This window comes from Meleagris gallopavo, chromosome 13 (genome assembly GCF_905368555.1).
Source record: "Meleagris gallopavo chromosome 13, MGAL_WU_HG_1.1, whole genome shotgun sequence".
NCBI classification, from domain to species: Eukaryota; Metazoa; Chordata; class Aves; order Galliformes; family Phasianidae; genus Meleagris; species Meleagris gallopavo.
In genome coordinates, this window is record NC_139416.1 from 4,361,704 (window position 1) to 4,386,876 (window position 25,173).

Here is a 25,173-nt window from a genome sequence, read left to right on the forward strand (position 1 = left end):
AAGGATTGTTATACACCAAATCTTTTCAGTTCTGTGCATTTTTAAACCTGACCAAATTATATCTTCAACATGTTTTCTATCATAGGCCCTACAAAACTAATATCAGAGCTTTTTTAGCTGAGGCAGGAACTGAACTTAACATTAAGCTTTATAGTTCAGGAAACCCAATTATCAAGGATGTAAATATCATTGAAAACTGCCCCAATGTGCTTTAGTCTGACACTTTATTGATGTTTGTACTGTGCCATCTTACAGGAGCAGTGATAGTATATTAAGTGTATTGAACTGTGTAGTATGTTTTCAGGTGAACTCACTGTCACAAATGTTGTTAGAAATGATGCCCATAATGATTAATTCCATATTAGAACATAAATAGATACATTACATGTGATCATGCAATCTCATGCCTCACACCACTTATAAAATCAAAAATTGCATGGATTAGAATTTACTAAGGCTATGTCTGTGTTATCAAGCAGTGGGAGAGAATCTTTAGAGCAAAGTGTTTGTTGCTAATGCTCTGATATTCACTATACACAGATTTTGGGATGATTTTCACAATTCATAGTACTCCTAGCTGATCCTATTGACTGAGTGTCTTTTTGCAGCAGAATGCTGCAGGGCTACTTCTGGAGCACGTCTGGTTTTGACTGTTTCAGAAAGAATCCAGTTAACACGTTCCAAGACTACTTTGCAAACAAAAGAACTGTAACTGGGGACAGCTGAAAAGTTTTACTTCATAACAAGCAATACATACATCCAAGCCCGGACACTTTCATGCACTGTGGCCTGGCTGAACTGAAGTATTGGAACTTCTCTTACAAGCTTTGCTATCAAAGATTTTAGCCAATGCAACATAGATGATATTTAGTCTAAACAAAAATACCCATTATTGCTTTTAAATGTTTTGTAAATTAATTTTCTGAAAAACCTGAAAGTACATAGGTATAAACTTGGTTTTATGAATGGGAAAAAGTGTAAAGAAACTAAGTGACTTCTGTTCTTCTGCTACTGCTAAATAATGGTAAAGAGGGAGGGATAATATGACAGAAGGGGTCTCTCGAACTATTGTTTTTATTGAAAACATTGCACATCATTAATAGAGAGATCTGGTTTATGCTTAACTGGTAAAATAGAGCCTTTTGCCTTCTTTATAAGTTTTTGAGTTGATTTTAAACCCTTTTGAAGGTAAAAATCTTTTTTTTTTTTTTTTTCTTTTTTTGCTTAGCCTACTATTTACAGTGGTTAGTGATCCCCCAGAAGATAAACAGGATCTTGAATGTGAAGATATTGGTTTTGCTTATGTCAGTTTGAGAGAGATATTTCAGAAAGGAAGGGATGTCATTGAGGAAGATATTTCTGGTAAGTTTTAGACTTTATTGTTACCTTACTGAAACCAGTAGTTACTTGAATTTCTTCTTTGCACAAGAAATTCAAGCAGTATTGTCTAAGTAGTTGTTTGACATTGTCTGAATAAGAAATTTCTTAATATCAACCAGATATCTCCCCATTAGTTTACAAACTTTTCAAAACTGTCATTTCGTTATTAGTTAGAGCGTAAATTGAAAGAAAAAAGAAAAGAAAGTAAAAAATAGCATACTCAGCTCAGAATAATCAGTTGATAAAACCTAAGAACTTTAAGGACATGCCTGCTTACTATGACTCTCTATTTTGTACAGTATGCTTCATCCAAAAAGACTGTAAATATATTATTACTTGTTATTAAAACTTGTGTTAACAAATACTGTATTGCTAATTTCTGTATTGTGCTTAAAGTAATTCTGTAATCCACAGATTACCTTAAATTTGCATTCTCTGTATAAAACATGTCGCTGGTCAAAATGAAATACTAGTAGCTTTGGTTTAGGTCTAACAGTTTAAAGTAAGGTTTCTTCTGTAACAGACTGTGACTGAACTTTCACTGTGACTTATTAAAGCAAGATGAGGTGAGTAGGTATGGAGCCTTCTGTTTCCTGTGTCTTATGATAACATTTTTATGAAGCAGAGAAGGTTAATTGGTCTTTTTATAGTGAGGTGTTTGGTTTAGCCCTTTCTGATCTCCAAGGCAGCAGGAACAGGACTATCCATCGTTCTTGTCATTACTTGCTCCACTCCATTCTCATTCTCCATTATGTAAAGCTAAGTAAAGAATAAGCTGGGAGTATATCTGTTAACAGTTAATCTCCTATAAAGGTAAGTGAGCAGCATGATTACCAGAAGCAGTGTGCCTGTGCTTGCAAATCACTCTTAACAACAGCAACAAGAATTGCTAGTCCTGGTCAAAAGCTGCACTGATACTTCTACACGCGTATGTCTGATTACCATACCTTGAGTGATAGGCTGAATAGTGAGGGAAGAAAGAAATAGTTTCTTATCCATTCCTATTATCATGCATGATTTGCATCTGTGCCATTACTAAAATACAAAAGTATTTATCAAAGTTCAAGGAACACAATAAGAATTCTACGAAGAATTAAATTGACGTATCCTGGAAAAATAATATACAGGTTTGATGCAGTTCTTTCTGTGACTGAACCTGTTAATTCTTTTTCCACTGGTCGTTTTTCTCCAAGTAGTTATACAGGCATTGCATCTCTTCCAAAAAGGCATTTCATAGTCTCTCATTGGAAATTTGTTTTTGTCATCATTCCTATTCAATAAGATTTAATAGTGACATAAATGTTGTTGTGTTGAAAATCATCTTTCACAAAACTGTTAAAACTCTCAATTACCATCTGATTATTAGGATAAGAAGAACACTAGTATTAGTTGTCTTAGGTAATCATTATTATGTAATGGCAGCTGCTTCACTGTTGAGAGGAACATTTCTTCCTAGAGTCATAAGGTATACAAACTATTTTGTTTTATGTATATCATATCTGTGAAAGCAATAATACTGTATATAAATACATTTGTTCTTGTTCTTATCTCCCCATCCCTGCAGATACTAATTTTGTTTCGTAGTAAAACATTACTGAAGCTTATAAAGTTTATCTAATCGACTGGATTTTCTAAAAAATCAAACTAAAAAAATATTGGCTTCTTTTTCACCATAAAAAGTTTGGATTATTCTAAGAGGGAGATTTCTAGTGTCTCTTGATAGTTAAAACACACACCCTTGACAGTTGGTATCTTTTTCATATGGACTTACGGTAATGTTGCCAGTGGCAATGTGACCCAGCCATTCCAATCCTTCTTAAAAGTTAGATGCTTAGATGCTCTAAACTTCTTTTATACTTTCTGAGGACTGGATGAAAATGAGCATATACAAAGGCATGTGATAGTATGTCTTGGGGATAACTTGATAATATTAAAACTGAGGGAAATTAATTAATATTATTTTCTATTTTCAATCATAGTTACCCTACTATTCTTATAAGTAAAAAGAATGATCTCCACTGAAATTTCCACTTCAGATTGGCATTTCACTAAATGATTTGTATAAAATTTGTTTGCATCTCTAAGAATAGCATCCAGTCTGTTCTCTAATAGCTGTGTCAGCAAAGTAAATGATGGAATGTTTAGCCTTTGTTTTTTTCCCCTGAACTTAACTCTGGCTGCCCCAGCAGCCTGGGCATTGTAGCACACAGTATCATTGCATGTTCCCAGAGTATTTATCACAATCTATTTAGTAAATACATAACCTTGCTGTTTCTTTGCTGTACACATAGCTTTGAGGAGATGTGCTGTCAAGATTATTTGGTTTAAGTCAAATTCCTCCTAGAGTCATGTTAGACAGCCTCATTACTTTTTATGCAGGAATGGGAAGTAACCTCATTCTTGACTGTTAGCATGTTTTTAATCAAAGCAGCAGAGAATGTGGCCCTCAGGGCTTATGTAGATACTGTAGAAGAGTGCAATTGTAAATCACGTTAGCTAATTTCTGTAAAATAAAAATTTTAAATACTACTTTAAAATACACACGCAGGAAGGTGAAGGTAGTTAAATGATTTAGTCTTGGGTAAATACTATCTTTGTCTACTCTTTGCTATTTTCCAGCACACGGAAGCCTACATTGCACCAGATGGAAAGAAGCAGTTTACCATTTAAGTACTGATAGCTCTCCAACCTGGTTTGGCCTGGTCATATAGGCACTGTATAGTATAAATACTCACTGTACAAAATACATCCATCTGTATGTTTTTTACTTAGGGTATTTGCATACATGAGTATGTCTCTAATAGCTTGGATTCTGATATCTGAATATCTGTATTTGTGAATTATGAAAAATAAACAATTTGCATAGGCAGTTTTCATACAGAAAGTTCTCTTTACTTGAAAATTAATTCCAATGCAAATGCTTTTGTTTGAAGCACTTTGTAGTTCTTAGAGTGCCCAGGTTCCAGTAGGCTGAGTACTAGCTACTACTTTTAATGAGAAAGTTGGCTGATAGCTTTCTTTATAAACCTTGTAGGGCTGAGTGCCAGAACTGTAAGCTATTTTTTGTTCTTTCAGCATGTGCTAGGTGCCATTTAATCTATCCAAATCCTAAGCAGAATTATCAGAACAAAACCAAAGCCTTAAATTAAATTACTAATGCTGTTTTCTGATGTTTCCTTTCTAGTTTTTGATTCGCAAGATGATAGTGCAATAATTGGTAAGCTTAGAGTAACAGTGGAAGCCCTCCATGCACTGCGTTCAGTCTACGAGGAATGCAAAGATGACTAGGAGGCATGAAAGGGAAGTTTGCCTACAGAAGTTTCTTCTGTAAATACATACTTGATAGTGCTTCAAAGATGAGATCTTCATAATTCTTAGAATATATTTAATGTATAATTTATATAAAAAGGACTCTTAATTTATAATAATAAAGTTTTGTAAACTTTTCGGTCTGTTTGTTTTTATATTTCCCCCCTAAGGCTGAGTATCTCCCCACAGTGGACAGCGCCTTGTGAATAATTAATACCTACATGATTGAATGATGTGCTTTATTTGCATTTTCAACATTTTTTCCTACATAAAACAGTAATAAAAATGCAAGTCAAATTTTTAATTTTTAATAAAAAAAAACCATAAGCCTTAGAAAACTGATTAAAAATACTTTTATGTTATCCCTAATCACCCCACTAAATGGAATGCCTGTGATTAGCCTCATTAAGAATTTTATACTGTGAAGATTTTATTAAAAGCAATATATGAAAATTACTTGGATTAATGTGTTAATCTGCCTCTTTAAAATGCTAATATCCATTTTATGCACATTAAATCTCAGTATGTGTTTTCTTTGATGCATACAGTTCCTATCAATTAAATATAAAAAATGAAGCTAGTTGGAAGACTTATTAAATTACAGCAACCTTTTTTTCGCTAACTTTTGCCCTTCCGCTAACATTATAATCAGCTGTTTATAATTACCATGATTTGAAGTAGGGGGAGGGCAGGCACAATAATTTTTCTATACAGTATAAGATTTACTTTCAGCCAACATCTGTCAAAGCACAAAAAGAAGCCATAAAGTATCAGATTTTGCTTCACCTAGTTTGAGCTGTAGGGACAAGCAACTGTGATTTCATTTGTTTTCTATCACTTTTCGAACTTCTATCAGACATGGAATGAATTGTTGTATCTGAATAACCAGTGTCTATCTTGGAAAGTTAATTTTCTAGCTTTTAACCAATCTCATTGAAGGATTTAATTGATATTTTTAATGGAGCTGTGAACCAGTGCTGCAAAAGGATTGTCTCTTGAGAACGAGGATATAACACATTTCATTTTTTAATTTACTTTTTTATTTGTCATTTTCTTCAAAGGATTTTATGTGCTGTGGATTTCCACTGTTTGCAAACAGGCTATGTTTCTTCATAAGCATATGTAAAGTATTCAAAGAGATAAGTAATTTATTAAAATCTACCTAATTTGCCGTGATATATTAAATCTCTGCTTCAGTGATCACAGACCATTTCATTTAGAGAATTAGGCATTCCCTCTTTGTGTGATTAAAGCTCTGGAAAATGAGTTCTTTGCTCCTATTTGTGAACATTCAAAGCCTGCTAATGGCAAGAAGATGGAATAGATTATGAGACAATTCATTACAGTTCAACAGGAGGGGAAAAAAAAAGCAGCTATAATGCAGAAATGCAAGTATGAATATCTGCATATAGTTTGAACCATCTGTGCTCTAATGGCTTCAGTAATGGCTCTTCATCTTCAGTAGGCTTTGAAATGACATCCATACAATATTAATTTGTTGATGTACGTTATGAGGCCATTGGAATGAATATACTCTGACCACAGAAATCTCTAAATTCCACCGTGAACTGATGGTTGACTCCATTTTAGGACCTACTATCTTCAGGAGTAGTACTTCTCATCTAGACTTTGCCAATCCTTGCAGTATTTCATTCCTCTGGAGCTTTCAGGAGACCACAGACAGCTGCATTCCTAAACTCCTCCATTCTTTGGTTAATGGCCATATGTTTGTTGTCATTTGGGCTGGCTGTTAGTTCATCATTTTTGGCCACTATTTCTAGCTTTTTTTGGCTCTGTACATCTATATTGTCAATAAGACTGTTACTATACATCACAATAATTCGAAACAGCTAGATTCAACACCGAGATTAACTGAGTGGCTTTTTAGAAATTTAGTTGTGGTATTCTGCCAGGAGGTTCTTATTATTCTTCTCATACTTTGCAAACCAAACTAAATATCCTGCACATAAACAAAGAAGCAAATTGTCTCGAGTTTTTTTTGTGTGCGCCTGTTTACTGACTTGCAGGAGAGCTATGTAAGTGGTGCTTGTTTTCTTCTGAAACAAACCATGTGGTAAAATTAGAAAATCAGTGATGTTCATTTCACTTAAACGTTTACAGTAACACCCTTAGCACTTAATCTTCACCAGCTGAAGCTGAAAACTTAGAAATCAAGCATTCGTATATTCATTAAACACAGACCTCTTTGGTAAGTTACTGCAGAGTACTCCAGTTGACATTTGGTGACATTGTGTTAACTGTTCTCAGTGACTCCAACATTAACAAGTATAATTTGCCTCAGATTTCTAAGCGAGTTTCTTTGTAAAGCTCACTAATATCTGGGGTTTTAGGGTTTTTTTGTTTTGTTTTGTTTTGTTTAAATTTATTTCTATTCACATTTATTACTAAGCAAGATATAATATTCAGTGAGCGTTTATCCAACAGGTGGATTGTATCATGTGACATAAACACATGAGCTTACAAGAAAGTTTTGTTTTTGTGTTAAGTAGTCTGTATTTCCAACATGCTCTTGCACCTTAAGACCAAATTATGTGCTGTACAGGGAAAGATGATATAATCAAGTACTGCTCAGATTTTAGCTATAAATGGCTTGCAGAAAAAATATATCCAAATATATGTCTAATGCAAAAAAAAAAATCTTTTTTTTTTTAAAGTGTGCAGTATTTTAATGAACACATTCCTTTTTGTATTTTAAGAAACCTGATTGATGCTGGGTACTGCTATATTTTAAAATGCTATTTAATTAAAATAGTTTTGTACCATATGTTTATTTAGTTATTGATTTTGAAGCGTAAGTTGGAGTAAAGATGCCAACAGTGTTCCTTTATAAACTGATATGGGCAGGGTTAGATAGTCTCTGTTTTGTATCATTTGCCTTTACTTGTTACATCTTTTAGCTTTGCTAGCATCTTCCCATTCCTCTATTCTCATGATGTCCAAGGTATGTGGGATGTAAACTTAAATTTAGCTCAAAGTTTCTCTTTTTAATGTTGCTTTTAACCTGTTACAACCTATAACCTAGGGGTAAACGTTATAAAAGCAAGTACATCACGAAAAAAGGTAACATCTGTGCATCAATTTTGCTGTACAGTAAGTCTCAGTTTATCAAATTATATGCTTATAAGAGTAGATATAACCTAACGACAACAAAATGACAATAATAACTTGCTTATGATAGAACCTCTACAACTGAAGATCAGTATTTATGTTAATAATATTGTTTTAAAATGTTCTTTATTGTTTCAAGGCATTATAATACAGTATTGTAATCCAGGAGGTCACAAAAAATATCAAGACTAAGTATGAGCTATTGAATTTCATTTTCTTGTTTTCTATCAGAACTGAGAAATAATTTAAATTAAGACTTAACAATAATGCAATAAGCTTCGTGTTGCATCTTTTGAAGCCGGAGAAATATATTGCATATGGGTAAGATTTAATGTAGGTGATGGTAATGAATCATCCATCAGTTTTTCCCAACGTATTTTACAACATGATCCATTTTTTAATAAGAGTTTCTTAATACTACTGTGTGTGATGCAGTTTTTGTTAGTTGGACTGAGTACAGGTCCTTTAGCTAATATTAAATTGGATGTATATATATGCAAGTATGAAATTAACTGAGAATATAAATCCACATTGATGTTTCTGCTTGTGACAAAAATTGCTTTCAACATATTATGCTGTGTTTGTTTTTTTCCACTATTTTTGGCAAATTTTTAAATTCTCTTTGCATCTTTTCATTTGGGTTGGGGTAACTTTGCAGAATGTGATTTAAAGTAATTATACAAGTGAATAATTTGATTTTTTTATTTTTAGGGTTGTTTTTTTTTTTGTATTGCAATATAATCTTGACACTCACAGGACAAAATTGTGAAAGTCGCATATAAAGTAAAGACCTGGGTCTTAATTTTTGAGCACCAAACTCATTGTAAATCTTAAATCCGTAGGCTTTAGGGATATTAAAACTTCCTTATTTCTAAAGATGTTGCTCAGTTACTCAGCAACTGACCGGAACTAGCTGGTTTTGCAGACATTTTGGTTCGCTTGGATATTTTTCTTTAGATTTGTAGTTGTAACATATTTTCCGGTTTTACTGTGGTTTATTCCTGGTTTTGTTGTGTTAGATTATTTGAAGAGTAAGATAAATGAGATAAAATGAACAAGACCATACTTGCATTGAAATTATACTCTTCTCGCCAATCTTTCATTAATGCTTAACAAATGGAATTTAGATTTACAGAGAAACTTTCTTCCACCAGCTGTAAGAAACAAGGATCTAAGCCCGGAAACTCTGCCCATACCCATGCCTTTATCAAAATATGTATTGCTCCAGTAATCCAACATCAATAACCGCAACAGTGCAAGACAGGTCTTGCATGCAATCTAACTATGAGTTATTTAATGGGTTTTTTTGGATTTGGAAAATAATATCTTTTCTGTTTAGACAAACCAGCATTCTTGTTCAATGCCAAATGATTTCTGCACTAAAGCTGCAAGAACTGTGCTTTCCTTGAAAAACAATTGGAAAACTGTTTACTGTGCTTCTATTACAAAAGAGAAAGAGAAAAAAAAAAAGGAAAAAACGGGAAAAAACAACAGCAACAAATGAACAAGCATTAACAAACAAAAACAACACCCAAAATACTGCAGATGTGAAGTTTGTCTAGTTCTGAAGAACTATCATGCAACTCACATGCAGTGAGTATTCTGGCTACTTACATGTAAGCTTATATTGCTGCAGTAATGAATGGCCTTTGACTTTAATGATAACGAATAACTGAGAATGCATTACTATGTATAGGGTAATTTTCCCAGAGAGATGAAAGGATACACCACTTATTATCCTGCTTCAAAAATGAATAGTGATTGCAGTAGTTTTGTAGTTTCTTCCTCAGGATCTGTTATCAGCAGTTACCATAGAATACCAAACCTAGACCCGTTTGGAAACTTTCCAGTGAATTGATAACGTCAGTGGTATAACTCGTATAATTTATTGATGAAATGTACAATATTAGAAATATTTATAAAGCACTATCTGTCAGGTATATATTAGCTTATATTATTATAATCTGAGCAAGAACATATGGTTGGTTTTTTTTCTGTAGCCAACTCATAGTTAAGCTAAAAAAGTTAAGGTAGTGGTTTATTTCAGAAAGCAATTTGCAGTTATCTGTGTCAAGTTTTTAGTGACCATGCTTTTCATATAAAAGTAATGAGAGATTACATTTGCATTCACAGGATCTGACAAATAGGACAGAATCCTGTAACATAACCTCTGTATAGCTATTGATGGATCCCACATGTTGTGGAAAGCAATGATCTTTTAAGCTAATTCACATCAGTGCCCATCATCTGGAAGAAAACAGAAAGGACTGGCAAGCTTTCATAACTTCCCTTGATTCAGCTCAAACTGGGGCTTTCCCCCACTGAGGAGTGGCCATTGCTGAGCAGAGGTATCTTGAGCATTGCCAGCAAGGCTGCTGCCTTCTCTCACAAGTTGAGGTCAGAACACACAAGTAAGTGGCCTGGCTGCTGCTGGGGCAAATGGAGAGGAGGGAAGTGAAAAGAGGACCTCAAAGATCTTGGAGCTGAGTATGCCTAGAGTAAGTGAAGTGGCTGGTGCCACAGTGTTCAGTGCCTGAGGAAAATGGATCATTGTGCGTGCAAGGAAACTGGGGGATGAGCATGCGGCAGAGAAAATCACTGCAATCATGCTGGGTAATGAAATATAAAAAATAACATAAATGAAAAGGCAAATTGAAAAGCAAACATCGTAAAGAAAACAGTTTTCTTGATGAAGTGAGCTTTAATTCTGAGCTCTGTATGTGAGTCCATTTTTGTTTCTCCATTCATCTGTTTGAAGTGTTTACATTAGGAAAATGTTTTCAAAAACCTCTGCTGTCGCCTTACTTAAGGGCCATATTTAACCAGGGTTATAGCAGAAGCAAGTGTGTCATGGATGTGTGCTTTCTCTTCCCTCATTTCAGAATAACCTAGCACAATCTGGATGACATGTTCTCAGCCAGAGGAATTGTACCTCCTCATTTCCTAATGAAAAAGGAATGGAAATCAGTGGTTTGGTTTCACCTGGCATTCAGTCTCGTCAGACAGTAAAATAGCAAGATGTTTGTTTCTCAGCCATGGGTTTAAAAAAAAAAAAAAAAAAAAAAAGCCCCGAACAGTAAGTTGTAAAAAGGCACAAATTATAGGATCATGAAGTAGTAATGTCTGGTGGTAAAATGTCTGCTTGGTGGTTGTGGTTGTTTTCTTTTGTTGTTGTTGTTTCTGTGTTTTTAATGATTAGTTTTCTTTCTAAAGTAGTATGGTGGGTACCAGTTACACATGTGCTTTTTGAGTATTAACATGAAATGTAAGTTCATGTCAGGAAATGCTGGAGGGTGGATGTTTTTCACATCTTGTAATCCTTGTTTGTGCTATGCTCTGTCTATTAGGAAAAATACAGCTAAGGCGCACTAACCGAAACAGAAGTTTTATGTTTTAAGGTGGGGTTGTGTTCAGAGAAGTAATTGCTAGCTGCATTGCTGAAAAAAGCAGATCTGTAGTGTGTTATTGAAGGGTCTCAGGGCGCTTCAAAAGAAAGGTCTGCAATCAGTTTCTTACTTTGTTATTGTAGCTTGTCATCCAGTGTACTTTACCCTCATGTTTGAAGCTTAAATGGAGCATGAAGTTCTGTATGAGTTGCTTTCCAGTGTTTGACATCCTTTACTTGAAATCATGATTTTGCCCCAAATTTGCTAAATCTCACTCTAGGCCTAACCACTTTGTTTTGTGAGCCTTCTATCAAGACTAGCTCTGGGTTGTAGGGTTTTTAGATGTTCCAGTTGGCTGGATTTGATGTGAAAATACTTTCACTCTACTCCCTACTTCTTAACTTTCACCAATCTGATAATTTTAACAGTTAATGTTAAAAGAAAATCAATTAATTGCATATTAAATTCCCTAACTGTTTTACTCTTCTAAATCACAAGTCATAGTTATGCAATGAAAAAATACTGTGTTGACTGCTTATACCCTCTGATGTCATGCCTATGTAGTTAGCATTTGCTGTCCAGGAAAATTAAGAACAAAACTTATTTTTCAGGTGATACAAAACATGACACGTAATAAGAAACTTCAGTTTATCCTTAAAGATTTATTTTTAAACTCAGTTAATTTTTCATGTTAACAGCATTAATTAATATTTTGCTGGTTTTAATGGCTTTTATGTTACTATCTGCTCTATTTTTTTGTTAAATTACTTCTTTTATAAACTGCTTCACTAAGAAAGCATTGCTTATCACATTGCAAGTGTGGAAAAATATTCTGCGATTGGTTTCTCACGATCCCTGTGACAGTAAGCCAGATGAATATAGTTGTCCTTCAATTTCTCAACAGCTTTGAGTGTGTAGTTTCTTATTTTATCTTGCACTATTTTTTCTGCTAGTTATTTCCTCAGCATACTGCCTAGAGAACAGAGCAGGGTTTAAAAAACAAAACCTTATGCTTTACAAAATTGATAGAGACCACACAACAAACTTAGGTAAATACTGAAAGCACCCACTTCATGTCCTTATATAGCGGAACGCATGAAGTATGACTTGTGGGTTAAAGTTGCCCCCTACTGTCTGATATGATATTTGCATACTGAATAGGAATTTCCCAATTAAATTTGAGAATATTTTTCCTGCTGCTTCTTTAAAGAACATACCTTAATTCTAAATTTTACAGTTTCTTATGGAGTTATGGTGCATACAAGAGGAGATGATATTAAGGGGAGAAAATGAATTCAAAGATTTTTGAGTAACTTAGATCTTCTATATAGCAGTGTGCATGTCCTTGCAGCATCTGGACTAGAGTAAATTCTGAAATGCACTGCGGTCCTTTCTCCGTTCGAAGACCAGTGAAAACCAGCAGGCAGCACAAAGCTGATTAGTACTAAGGGAGCAGTTCAGTTCTCTTTAGGGACATACCTGAGTGTGAAGCAGTTCTGATGTTCATGTGATTGCATAAAAAATTGGAGGCATTAGAATTGAAATTATCTTATTCTTTTTTCCTACTTGTTTACTGCAATACAAATTTTGTGAGATTTCACGCAGTAGGAGTTTATATATAATTTTGAAGGAATCTATATCGATTTTGGGTGTTACAAACCTTTTAAAGGGTTTTAGTTTCTAGTTAGTTCTTTTAGACTTCTCCTTTCTGACCTCTGATTTTTTTTACATAATAACCACAGTGTGTTCTATGATTTTCTGACTTCCCATAATTTTTGTATGTTCAAATCCTTGTGGACATAAAAGCTTTTATATTTATTTATTTGTTTTTAAAACATGCCTTTTCAGAAAACTCTAAACGACATTTTGTTTATTCTTTAAATAGCAGTAGAAAGTTCATCTTAATAATCTGTGGGTGCTTACTAAGAATTTGTCAGCATTACAAGTGAGCTAACAGTTCAAAACCATTACACGCATAAATGCTTTAAAGAAAGAAGAGAAATGAATCACAAATGCCAAACCACTGGGAATTTTGTTGAGAGCATTGTCCTAGTCACAATATATGCTTTTATTTATACTGCAGGAATTGTACTTGAAAACAACAGCAGTGGTAACAAAACAAATGCCAATGTTTGTTTTCAAATTATGTCTGTTAGAATAATTTGCATGTTAGGATCTTAAATTATTCAGTAATAAATGCCAAACACTCTAGCACATGACAACTGATGCCACATTCTTAGTATTAAGATTTAAATACCATTTTTGTTGAATATAGTATTCTCAAATCTAGTCTTTGATTTACACCTTCTGTAAGGAATCTTTATCACATTTTAGAAATGGTAGCACAGAACATTATTTTGAAAGGAAAAAAAGTAGGAGAAAATGCATAGCTGCAGTTGGTGAGAGCTGAGGACATATTAATAGCATAGTGCAACGTGACTGTGCAAGGACAGAAATTGCAGGGACAGAGGTGTATTAGTGAAAGTAACGTATTGTCTTTCTCCAAGCCCTCGTACCCCTTGCTGCTCTGCTCTGTGCTTCTTAATTGCAGTGTAAGACCCGTTTCTAATTCTGAATGTTCATTGTTGAGGAGATGGCAGCTTCTTCTTCAGTGTTGCTGTCAAGGCTAAACGTTTTGCATGCCTATGTGGGACAACTGAACAAGGAAGACAAATCCTAAAGTATTTACTAAACACTTCAAAGCCACTTCTGGCTCAGAAATGTGAAAATAGGTAGAAGGTGCAAAAATGTTGAGGGGATGTGCCATATATTCTTGCTCTGTTGTGATTTTTTAGGTGTACTTAGACACTGCAGAGTTCAGGATAATCAGAGAGATGGACATGGAGCTTTTCCTGTAAGCCCCTGCATCATCAGGCTTTCTACTTTGTTGCCCAGAGGAACTCTGCAGTAGTATACCACGTTCAGCAGTATAGCAGATGCTTTTAAACTGGAAAATGAAATGACATTATGAAAGCTGAAGCACAGTACAGGTCATGAGTTCTAATTACTGAGGTTTGTTTTTCTTGACTTCCTTGAATGCCAGACACCATGAACTGTACATAATTTTAAGTTTGGGGTAACAGTGGTATTTAACTATTCTGTAATGTAGTCATGACATTATCACTCTGTGGTTTGCTGATTTGCCCCTATTTCTGTTGTTCCAGCCACTATCATCATTTCAAGAATGTATGGCTTAGCACATATGCTTTGAAGTCATTAGTAGATATGAAAATACATACTTGAACAAGCAACTGCTGTGTTGCACAAGTATGAACTTCCTCTCATCTGAACTGTGGTGTGGCTCCAAAATGTTCGGTTTAACAAGATTTCACTTTAAACAGAACATACACTGTAAATTTATCTGTATTAAATTAAAAAACATGACAAATATATTTGTAAGCATTCATAGAGACAGACCAAGCAACGGATCTGATTGAGTATATCTGAAAAGACGTTGGATGATCAATCTCAAAAGCAGGTATCTGACAGTATTTCTGAGGAAAGAAAGAGAAAAAATGAGTAGAGAATAAAATAAAGTATTTTACACCCCCCTAAATGTATGGCAAGGAAGAAATCCATCTGTCAAATTAATAGGTATGTGCTGGTTAAAAAGAAACAAATTCCTTCCCCTGTCAATACATCTACTGCAGTTTCCCATTAAACATTTTAATAATTTCTTTTTTTCTTCACTAAATGCAACATAGTTGAATGAAAAGTAGTTGCAGTAATGTGAAGTTTTCTGGAAAGCCATGAATACCTTATGTGAGTGGGAATGTGTTCAGTTGCCTGTTGCTCCACAGCCATTAATCTGATGAATAAAGAGTTTGCACATGGGTTCACTCAGAGAGTTAACATCTGATTTTACATGGAAATATTTGAAAGAAAAAGTACAGCATTGCCTGAAGCCTGTTAGAGAGACTTTGGAGATTTATTTAATGCAGTTTCTTGCTTTCATTCCCGTTGTCTACTAAGAAAAGTATGCTGTTTTGAAATATAGAATGAAATAAGAGGAAACAAGTCAAACAATGTTTCTAGCAGAGGAAAAAATACCCCTTGCATCAAACACATATAAAACCTGTTTTCAGTGTTCACCTTTTGCTCTACTGCTTCATTGCCATCAATACTAAACTAGATGATTTCTAACCCCTACACTGATTCATTTAAGATAAAATAAAGGGATGGGAATTACCATCATTTATCAATATGAAACATCTTTCTTTACTAGGATAATTACGTCAATCATTCAGTTAAAAATAATAAAAATATTTAGTAATTATATTTTCTCCGTGGAGATAAATGTTTGATGGAGGAGCTACCAGTAAGTTGAATGTCTGAAGTTACTAGGTGATACTGAGTAACGGCCTGAACAGGGACTTAAAATGGTTTTGGTTTCCCGGTGAGTTCAGGAGGGCTTCAGTCATAAACTGTGTCCCTCTTTGCTGCTTCTCTCACTCCTTCTGAATTTATTGACTATTGGATGTTCAGGGAATAGGAGAAGAGAAGAAAAAGAAATAGGTGGGACAGCTGTATTAGCTGGCTGAATATGTTGGATAATCTATCATGAGCGAGATTGTAGGTACACAGCTTCTACTCCACCTTTTTCTTATTGCAGTGTACTGGATGTGGATGATTAGAATAATACTTAATTGGGATTGTCCTTGCTTCTTCCTGTACTGTTTTTAAGGACATTAAGGAGACCGTTGGTTTATGCACACTCTCGTGAAACCAGAAGTTGCATTGTTTGGGCAAAGTATATTACATGTTGGGTTCATGTTGCTTACTTGGTTTGAAGAACAAAATTAGTTCCTGCTTTCAAACAATTGTGTTCAGCAAATTGCTCTCTCCCTCAAATATTTTGCAATTAATTTTAGTTGTTTTTTTTTTTCTGACTTGAATTAGTAAATCATCTCAAACTTGTTTTGAAAGAAAAAAGCTGCGTGCAGTCATTTGTTCTGTCTTCTGTCTTTGGTCTGAGGTCTGACACTTGCTCACTTCTGAGTGAATTCAGTTCCTTAGTTGTTGTACGTAGAGTTTTGTGTATGTATTCTTTGTTGCTGGTTTGGTGGTGGGTTTTCTGAGTGAAATTTGCTGACTCGTACAGATTTGTCTAATCACAGGTGGTTGTTGGCTATATTTAAATAGCAGCTGGGCATCCTTAGAATATAAATATGCAACATTCATATTCTGAACTGTGTTCAGTTGCTTATGTGGCGTTGCCTATAGAGACCAGCTGTCCCACGTGCCTGCAGATCAAATCAGGACTCTTTAGATGGTTCATAACCCAATAGAGAGAGCCAAAGCAAGATAGTGGGAAAGTTTTCTTTGCTTTTAGCTGCTCCTATAGACAGCAAATACTGACTCAGCACAAAAGCCTCAGCTGCTTCTGAAACCTCTTGGAATGTTTGGCTGTGACTTGTCAGCTAAGCAGCTTCCATAAGAAGGCTTCCTTTTTTTGCCAAGCCTTCATGTATTGGAACAAAGCTTGTTTCAGAGCAGGCTTTGTCTTCATTTAGCTTGGTTATTAACTTAGGGAGATTAAGAAAAGATACAGAGGCAGGCTCTTCAAAAAAGGGGCTTTGTTGGCCTCCTGAAGGCTGAGAAATAAGGCCTCAATGAAAAAAAAATGGAGAGTAAAATAAAACTGCAAAACAAAATGTTGGTAGGGGAAAGATCTTTAGCTCCGAGCTGCAGTCACATGCTACAGTGCATATTTTATAGCATAATGTTTCCAGAAGCTGGCTTTTCCAAAAGGGTTACTGTTGCATTGAGATGAAATGATCATTTAGTGTCATACCCTAGTATCTGAGAGAGATACAATAAGAAGGAATATTCAGATTGTGGTTTTCAAAAGAGATGTTGACACCCATCAGTTGCTTGTGCAAACTTTCATTTGCATTTCCTTGATTTATACTAGAGAACATTCTGTTCACAGATTGCATCCTGTTCTGTTATTAAATTGAATTGATTTAAATTTGGCCTTGCAGAATTTGAATGCTCCTGAATGGCTACAAATCATGTATTTAAAGAGCACTCTGAGTAAGTAAATTCCTTAATGTTCTAAATATCTATTGTCTAGTACAATAGAGGCATCTTGGAGTTAATACATATATGTGTGTGGCAGATGCAAGGCCTGCATGAGGATGTTCAAATCCACATCAAGGCTTGTATCAGCTCAGCATGATACAGCACTTGAGACTGGCTGTTTGCAGAGCTTTGGCCAGCATTAACAAAAAAAAATGGAAAAAAAAAAAAAAAAAAAAAAAGCTGGGTTTGCATTCCATAGTGCTGTTGTAAGTCTGCCTCTATAAACCTTCCTTCATGTGGGTGCACATCATTCTTCAAGCACATCCTTGTTTTAGACTAACTGTGACTCACATGGATAATGTGTTAATCTGACAGCTAATCTTGCTAAAAGATGGATTAACTACTCTGTGCACATGACAGAATATCTAGCAAGAGGCATGATTTTCCTTTTCAAATACTTTGTTTTCTTCCAGTAGAGTCTTTTTACTCACGGGGACCAATTGCTGATCGAGAATGGCTATACTTACTATTGCTTCTTGAAAAAAAGATTATTCCTTACGCCCATACAACCTCAAAAATCTTCCTGAGTTTTTTCTCTCTGATAATTCTTTTTGACATTTTCGTATCATCAAAGTTAACTATCTTGCCCATAAAACCATTGAGGATGCAGAAACATCTGTGTGCCATGCCCTGTAGTTAAAGACTTCCCAAATCAGCATTATTGGTCAAAGTTTTGTTTTGTTTGTTTTATGTTTTTATTTTTTAAGTCTTTAAGCACAGAGTGGATTTCTGATTAACTGAAATGATACCTTCTAATTACTAGCTTTGTCTGAAACAAAATATGAGACAAACAAAATATTAAATCTCATTTTTAGAAGAGACAAATTTCTGTGATATATTGCTATTATAGGCTCAGAAATTACAAAAGAAACTTGTAAAACAGGAATGAGGTAAACGTCATTCCATCTGCTGTGCAGGTACTAAAACTAGTCTTGCTGGCCTAAGTGAAATCTGAAAAAGAGTAGATTGGGCAGAAAGCTGTACACAGTACTGAGCATACTAAGTAGCTTTTATTCTTGGAAGCAGCAATATGGACAACTGCAAACTGACACCCAGTAATGGAATTAGAAGTATGTAATTGATAACTGGAGATTCTCTTTCATGACTAACATTATAAACTGCTGCATTCTCCACTTAGTGAGAAGAAGGAAAAGCTCCCAAATTGCTTTTGTATGCATAAATTGTAAAACTCAAAGGCTATTGCATGAAGTATTGGAAATATACAATATTTACAATAGTTTTAGTTTGTTGTTGCAATGTCTGTTTCACTTGTAGTAGTTTCTGAAATGAAATCTCAATTTAAATTTTCCCATTACCTTTTACAGTAAATGCTGCAGTGTAATGTTTTGTACTTTCACTGTCAGAGACTTGCTTGCACAAGGCTGCATACATCCACGTGTTTGGAAATTTGCTTATGTATTCACTGCCAAGAAGGGTTTCGCTTCTTCAATAGTAATCAGATATTAGTTTGACTCTGCGTGGAAACGTGCAGTAAATCAGTGATGAATTTTTCCATGTGTCTTGCATAAAATAAAAAAATGATTATCTAATGGAAGCCAGAACATCAGAAAACGAGTTCTACTGCCATATATTAAAGAAAGAGCGCAGATATTAAATAAATAAATGCTTTGAAGTGTTGACCTTAATAAAATGAATTGCTAAAGCTGTTTTATTTTGGAAGATTCTTTTATTTGGCTAATGAATGACTTCAAATATGAAATTAACTAATTATATAACGTCTTTTCTTCAGGGTGTAGGACCTGCAGATATGCGATTCAGTCTGTGAGCCACCAGGCACCCAAAGATATGCTGCCCAGTTAAATCAGATTTCTTTACAGCTGTGATCCAAACTATGAAGTGAAAACTCAAAGTAAGTGCCTTCAAACACCGGAGTTGTAAGGAAAAGTTTCTGAACTACGTTGTGCTGCTTTAAATATATTGACTTCGTCACCATTGTAAATGGTACCAAAACTCCTGTTCATCTAAGAAAGTTGGCCCTAGTATTGATCTATTTGGATATTTTTACAGACATATGAGTTAGACTATGCATTCCCATATGAAACATATGTATGTGATCATATACATATATATATATTTAGGATAGGCACTTATGGAGGACATTAGCAACTACCCCTGCAGCTAGTTACAGTACAGAACTGACATGTTTTCTGTTTTTTTCTCTCTCTTCTTTATTTGTCTTTATACAGAATGAGAGAGAAATACATCTCTCAACATTGTACAATATCTAGATCTATTAGATTGTATTGTGCATGTGATTACAGATTAAAATAATAGCTCACAGATGAGTTTTTTGGGCATCTTTTGGATTGGTTAGCCTTTAAAAGCAATTTAATCTTACTTTATTTAGGCAGAGTATGATTTTTTTTATTTAATTAGAGCACACAGATTTCTGTGATATTTCATACAGTGTATCTTGGAGCACATCTCAGCATCTGGATAGGCTAAATTTAATATCATTCATCTGCACGGAGAGCTTTCCCTTGCATAGAAAAAGTCATATGTATTAATTACCAGCTACCTCTGTCTTATGACTTTAATTTCTTTAAAGTAGCTGGTGAGGGTTATTATCAATCATTTAGGATAATTTTCTGAGTGATAAGGAAGTAACTGCTAGCTCATTGGCTTTAAAAAAAAATAATAATCTCCCTGTAGACAATTTTGCATTTCATAAATGACTATGAAACAACTGATTTCAAAATGAGAGAAATTAATAAAATGATACAATGCAATTCAGTACAATATGTTCTTAAACTTACGTGCCTATATAGCTCAATTCCACCTGAAGAAAATAGTTTGTAATAAATAGTATAGGTAAATAAATAGTATTTTTAATCTCAGAATCCACTACCTTGCAATAAACCTGGATACTCCCAAGTGCTTTTGTTATTGACACAACATGTTAACTGAATCAGCAAATAGGCTTCAATTGGATAATCACCTTCACAGCTATTACTGGCATTAAACGTGAAATTTATATGAAATGTATGGGGTGTGTAACTGACCTGCCTAATCAGTAGTTCAAATTTGATTCAAATTCTGAGTCTATAATCTATTTAAATATGTTGAACTTGGAAGTACTGGCTAGTTCAAGTGCTGATTGTCCCGTCACTGAGCGACGTAACATGAACTGACAATTGTACAAATTTATGGTACAATCTGAAAATAACTTTCATAAGCATAAACTAAAAAATCATAATTTTGGAATAGTCATGGCTTGTAAAACCAGAAGTTTCACAAACGTTTACCAGAAATTACCCTCAGTCTGAAAATAAACTCCAGTACCTGTTTGTTTGTTTCACATAAATTTAGGGATATAAAGTTTTGTGGTCACTTGATAGCTTTTGAATCATCTGCAGTTCCCATGCATTTGAGCGTGGCTTAAGAAACAGTCTTGTGACTACAGAAGGCAACACGTGGGCCTGCACTTTCCTTGAACTGCGGAATCGTAAAGGGAGTGAAATGCACCAATTCAATCCCACAGTGCAGTACAGGGTCCTTATTTCTACTTTTTATGTATCTGGTTTCATCCTTTTGATCTCTCTGGCTCTTTTGAGAGTGACTTTTGGCCATGCAAACTTTTCGGTATGCAGTGTTTAGAACCAGGCAGATTTGCAAAGTGTGATCTAATGTGATCTGAAGAGTATCCCTAAACTTTGTAAAATAATAGTAATGATTTTTAAAGTGTTTCTGGTAATTGCAGCTTTCCACGCCCATACCCTGATTCCAAGCAGCGATTCATTACCAATAATGTTCATACATTCTGACTCCCTGAACATTAGTGAAACTAATTGCTTCATGCGTGCAGCAGAAAATAAACAAAAAATAGTTGGGAAGTAGTTATTCTGCATTTCTTGGTTTTATGGAGGTTTTTTGCTGCTTTGCTGCACGGAATCAATACTTTGTTTTTTGCATAAGTGAGGCATAGGAAGGAAAGGATTAATTATAGTCATGAACCATGTATTGTTAGTCACAGTGGTAACTATAGACATACTTCACTCCTATAAATAGCTACTCTTTTATCTAACATCTTTCAGTCAGATGGTGCTATGTTCCCTCTCTCCTCAGTAAGACTCCTACAGTCTGTATTTCAGCAGTATGTTTTATATGTAATACAATAAAATCCACAAAATGTGCTATTGCCTTTCCTTTTAGTACGGTAGCACCAAATGATAAAAGGAACAATTGGTGTAGAGGATGAATAAGAATAGTCAGGTTTGGATTTAATTTTCTAAATGAATTCAGCTGGACTGGCAGCCCTGGAGATGCCCTAAAGCAGAGAAATTGTTAGAGAAGTTTAAATTAGGTGATAATTGCTGGACAGAATAAAAGTTGAACAACAGTTTTTCTTTCCTTCCGGACTTTTGAGGAGAAATGAATTGGCTCAGCAGATTGAGAAACCAGGAAAACAGCGGGCTTCACACATTGTTTGTACTGAAAATTAAAACCTCAATAATGTAAAAATGCTGAAAAGCCTCCAAGTACATTCTGCAAAATTCCAAACTTGCATTGCCAAGAGGGTATTTACTTAGGTTATGGCTCCACCTACAGACACGAGAAGGAAAATCTTATTGATGGCAGCTGTCTGCTTCTGGGCCTCCACTAATTTGCCATGTTTAACATCATAAACTCTCTCCTTTAATTTAGGTTGGCATACTTCAAACTGAGTTTCAGTCCAAGTTGAAATATCTAATCTCTGATTATTTCTAGAAAAGCAGCAAATAAGTTTGTGTGTGTTGGTATCCTAGTATGGTTAGCTTAAATATCAGGTAGTTTTTATCAGCAAAAGGCTAAAAGGCCCAAGAAATCTTATTGTATCACCTCATATATTTCTCGAGTTCCTTTAAAAAATAATAATAATTTAGATTTTTACTCCCAATCTCTTGTTTGAGAGGCCCTTTAAAGATATTATTCCTCAGATGATGAGCACCATTGTAGTATTTAAATGTACAAATGAGCTTCTTGTATCTTGATTTAATGCTGCTATTGACCTTAATTTTAAACAGATAGTATGTAGTCCTTACTCTAGTATTAAGATGAAGTTTAGAAAGAGTTACACTATTTATGTAACTAGACATCTGATGCAGTGCTATTTCATTTGACATTCTTTTGCCATTCAGATGTGAGTTGGAATTTGACACAGGTTTTCCATGTTTTGGAATAGTCATTCAGAAGAGTAAACACCCACTTGTGAGGAAAATGGAAATTGAGTGACAAGTAAGTGCAAGTTCTACTGCTGCCTGAATGCTACTCTCTCAAATAATGGATCTTATGTGGGTTAAAAAAAAAATTATTGTTTGCTTACAGAACAGGAAAAGTAGGAAATAAGACAAAAAGCAGGGGAAAGACTTAAATATGAAAAATGGTAATAAAAAGTTGTTAGTTCTTAGTTCTTGCGTATGAACAGTTTATGAGAGTTTAGCTACTGACTGCAAAATAGTGGTTAAGAATAGTGGATGATTGTTTTAAAAAGAAATTTAAAATTTATAAGAATCTAAAAAGAATCTTGTCAGAGCAGGGCAACTGTTTAGTAACTAATGTTGGGCACTGGAGATTCTAAATAGAGAAGGAAGACTGGATAATTAAAGTAATGGGTAAACAGATAGTGTTGTGGATTTTTTTCTTTAATAGCTGGGAAATGTTTAGTAACTGGCACACAAAAATCCCAGTTCTCAATTTTCTTCTAAAATAAAGGTCTTTACATTGTGAATGCTTTCTCTTCATCCATTTGCAGTGTTGCAGCTGTTGTCCACACAACTGCAAAAGTCTGAGTAATGGTTGTCTACTGAGAGCTAACTTAAGATGCTTCCAATACCTCAAGAGCTGTTAACTCCAGTAAACAGGGTAATGTGCCATAAGAGAACTAACACAGGTGATTACTGTGGAACAGATGATGGTACCCTCTGGTAACCTCTACGTCAAAGCTGTTGTCTGGTAACGTTCCCGTGGATCTGAAGTTGGAATGGATCCCTGCTTGTTTCCTAAACGTCTGTAAAAAGGAAGAAATATTAACAAAAGAAACAACAGTTGCAAAAGGAGAACAAGCAGTCCTAGCAGTTAGTCCCATAGGAAAACACTGTCAAGAAAAGGAAGTTGGAGGTGAGCACAAACGTTATGCCTCTGAACTAATTTCATTAGATGAACAGAAGAACTATAAATAAACTATTCAGATAAAAGGAATGGTGCTCCAAATCAACAAGACTGGTCTAACAAAAGACTGAAAATAGGGGGAAAATGAATGCTAATATGCTTATCAGTTACCAGTAAGCTGAAGGGAAATTTCTTTACAGTTCCTACAGAAGGTAAAGCAGAGAGACATAAAAATTCCTCAGCCTGGCCAGCAGCTCGACTAAAGAAAATAGATGCAGTACTAGATACTTGGAAATTTTCAAGGTACGGTGTTTCTCTTGTTTTTCTTTTTATATCTCTCATGAATACATAATACCTTTAATGCTGTGACAGGTTTGTGCTTTCTCATGTAGCAGAGATAGGGGCAAACTGAAGAAAAAAAAAAACAACACATAAGGAAGCCTAGTTAAAGAGAAGGACAAGGTCTGTGATCATCTAAGGTGATGGTTTTGTCTTTCTTGGCGTGTCACCATGTTTTACAGGCTGACACACCACTTTTGCTCTCATTTTCAGCCTAGCTTAATTATATTTTGATTTAGGTAAGATCTTGATGAGCAGGAACTGGTATATTTATAAACACAGTAACTCTACAGCATGAATTTAAAACTTAATCCAAAGTAACACTTTTTAAAACAAGTGAATTATTTTCAGTATACAATGAGTGAGGATAAACTTTTGCAATGAAAAGAAAGCTGAGGCTGTCCAAAATCTTGCCAGCTCTTTGGATGCACACATATGTTTAGAGTTTTTAGGCCTCCTATTACAAAAGGTTCATTTGTAGATTGGCCAAAATAGCAAAACCACTACATAAGTTGGGTAAGGAAAGGAAACCATTTCAGTGATCAGCAGTGCGTGATTTAATATTTTGAGAGTCAAAGAGGCTCTTGTGATTGCTCCTACTTTACTCTCTCTGTATTTCAAAAACCTTTTCATATTGAGCACAGCTGCTAACACTTACAGTTTGGGGATAGTGTTGACATAGGAACACAAAGGGTTTGAGATATTGCTAGCTTATTGCCAGGGTGGGAGGTCAGGGGGAGGGCATGGAGGGGTAAGAGTTTTCCAAAGACAAATAATTGCAAAAGTAACTCATGGTTAAAGTTAAAGACTGTATTCGTAGTTGGAAATTTATGATCAGGACAGAACGTGCATCTCATTCAGTGATCCGGTAGTTTCAGGTATCTTGAGGGAAACTTGGCAGGCAGTTACAGATCTACCGCAGCATGCCACAGACTTGAATGCAATGATGGCAAAATACTGATGCATTCATATGGCATTTTGATTGCTACTTGCAAGTATTTCCATAAACATGACGGCAGGGAATTGGTTGTTCAAAGGGATGAGTGAACTTGGGGATAACAGCTTTTATTTATATTCTGGTCCCATGAGTTGCTGAAAGTAGAATCTTGAAACCTGTGCCAAAGATGAACAGGCAGATGATAAAGTGTTTTTTTGCTGCTGGTATTCTGCACTTTGTGCTTGGCCTGAGGTTCTCACAATTCAGCAACTCCAAGCATTTTCATGAAGTGGGTGGTAAGAAACCAAGAGGTTGGCTAGAAGGAGAGGCTAGTAGCACTTGGGCTAAGGTTGAAGATCTAAATTCATTTACTAAGTTTTTCAAGTTGTCTGATTTGTAGAGAAAGACAAATTCCTTTGCAAAGTAACTCAGACCAGGAATTTAACCAAACCTTCATGGGGTACACTTGGGATGGATTCATTTCTCTCCATTGAAAGAAAA

At 35.0% G+C, this 25,173-nt stretch overlaps 1 protein-coding gene across 6 annotated transcripts in view; it reads left to right on the forward strand.

Annotated features, from left to right (window-relative positions):
• The window catches only part of RPGRIP1L (RPGRIP1 like), a 94,379-nt gene that overhangs the window by 53,058 nt on the left and 16,148 nt on the right, over window positions 1-25,173 (forward strand). For 3 of the 6 annotated variants that reach the window (XR_014886050.1, XR_014886053.1, XR_014886052.1), the window contains exons 24-27: window positions 1,229-1,362; window positions 19,039-19,158; window positions 22,427-22,523; window positions 23,041-23,699. Coding sequence is in view for 2 of the 6 variants with exons in the window: in XM_085234648.1 (XP_085090774.1) it covers window positions 1,229-1,362; window positions 4,565-4,668 (238 nt within the window). In the remaining 4 variants the exon portion in view is untranslated. Of the gene's footprint in view, window positions 1-1,228; window positions 1,363-1,903; window positions 1,947-4,564; window positions 4,826-19,038; window positions 19,159-22,426; window positions 22,524-23,040; window positions 23,700-25,173 lie in introns of those variants that run through there. The other 3 variants (XR_014886051.1, XM_085234649.1, XM_085234648.1) reach the window with 3 other exon arrangements.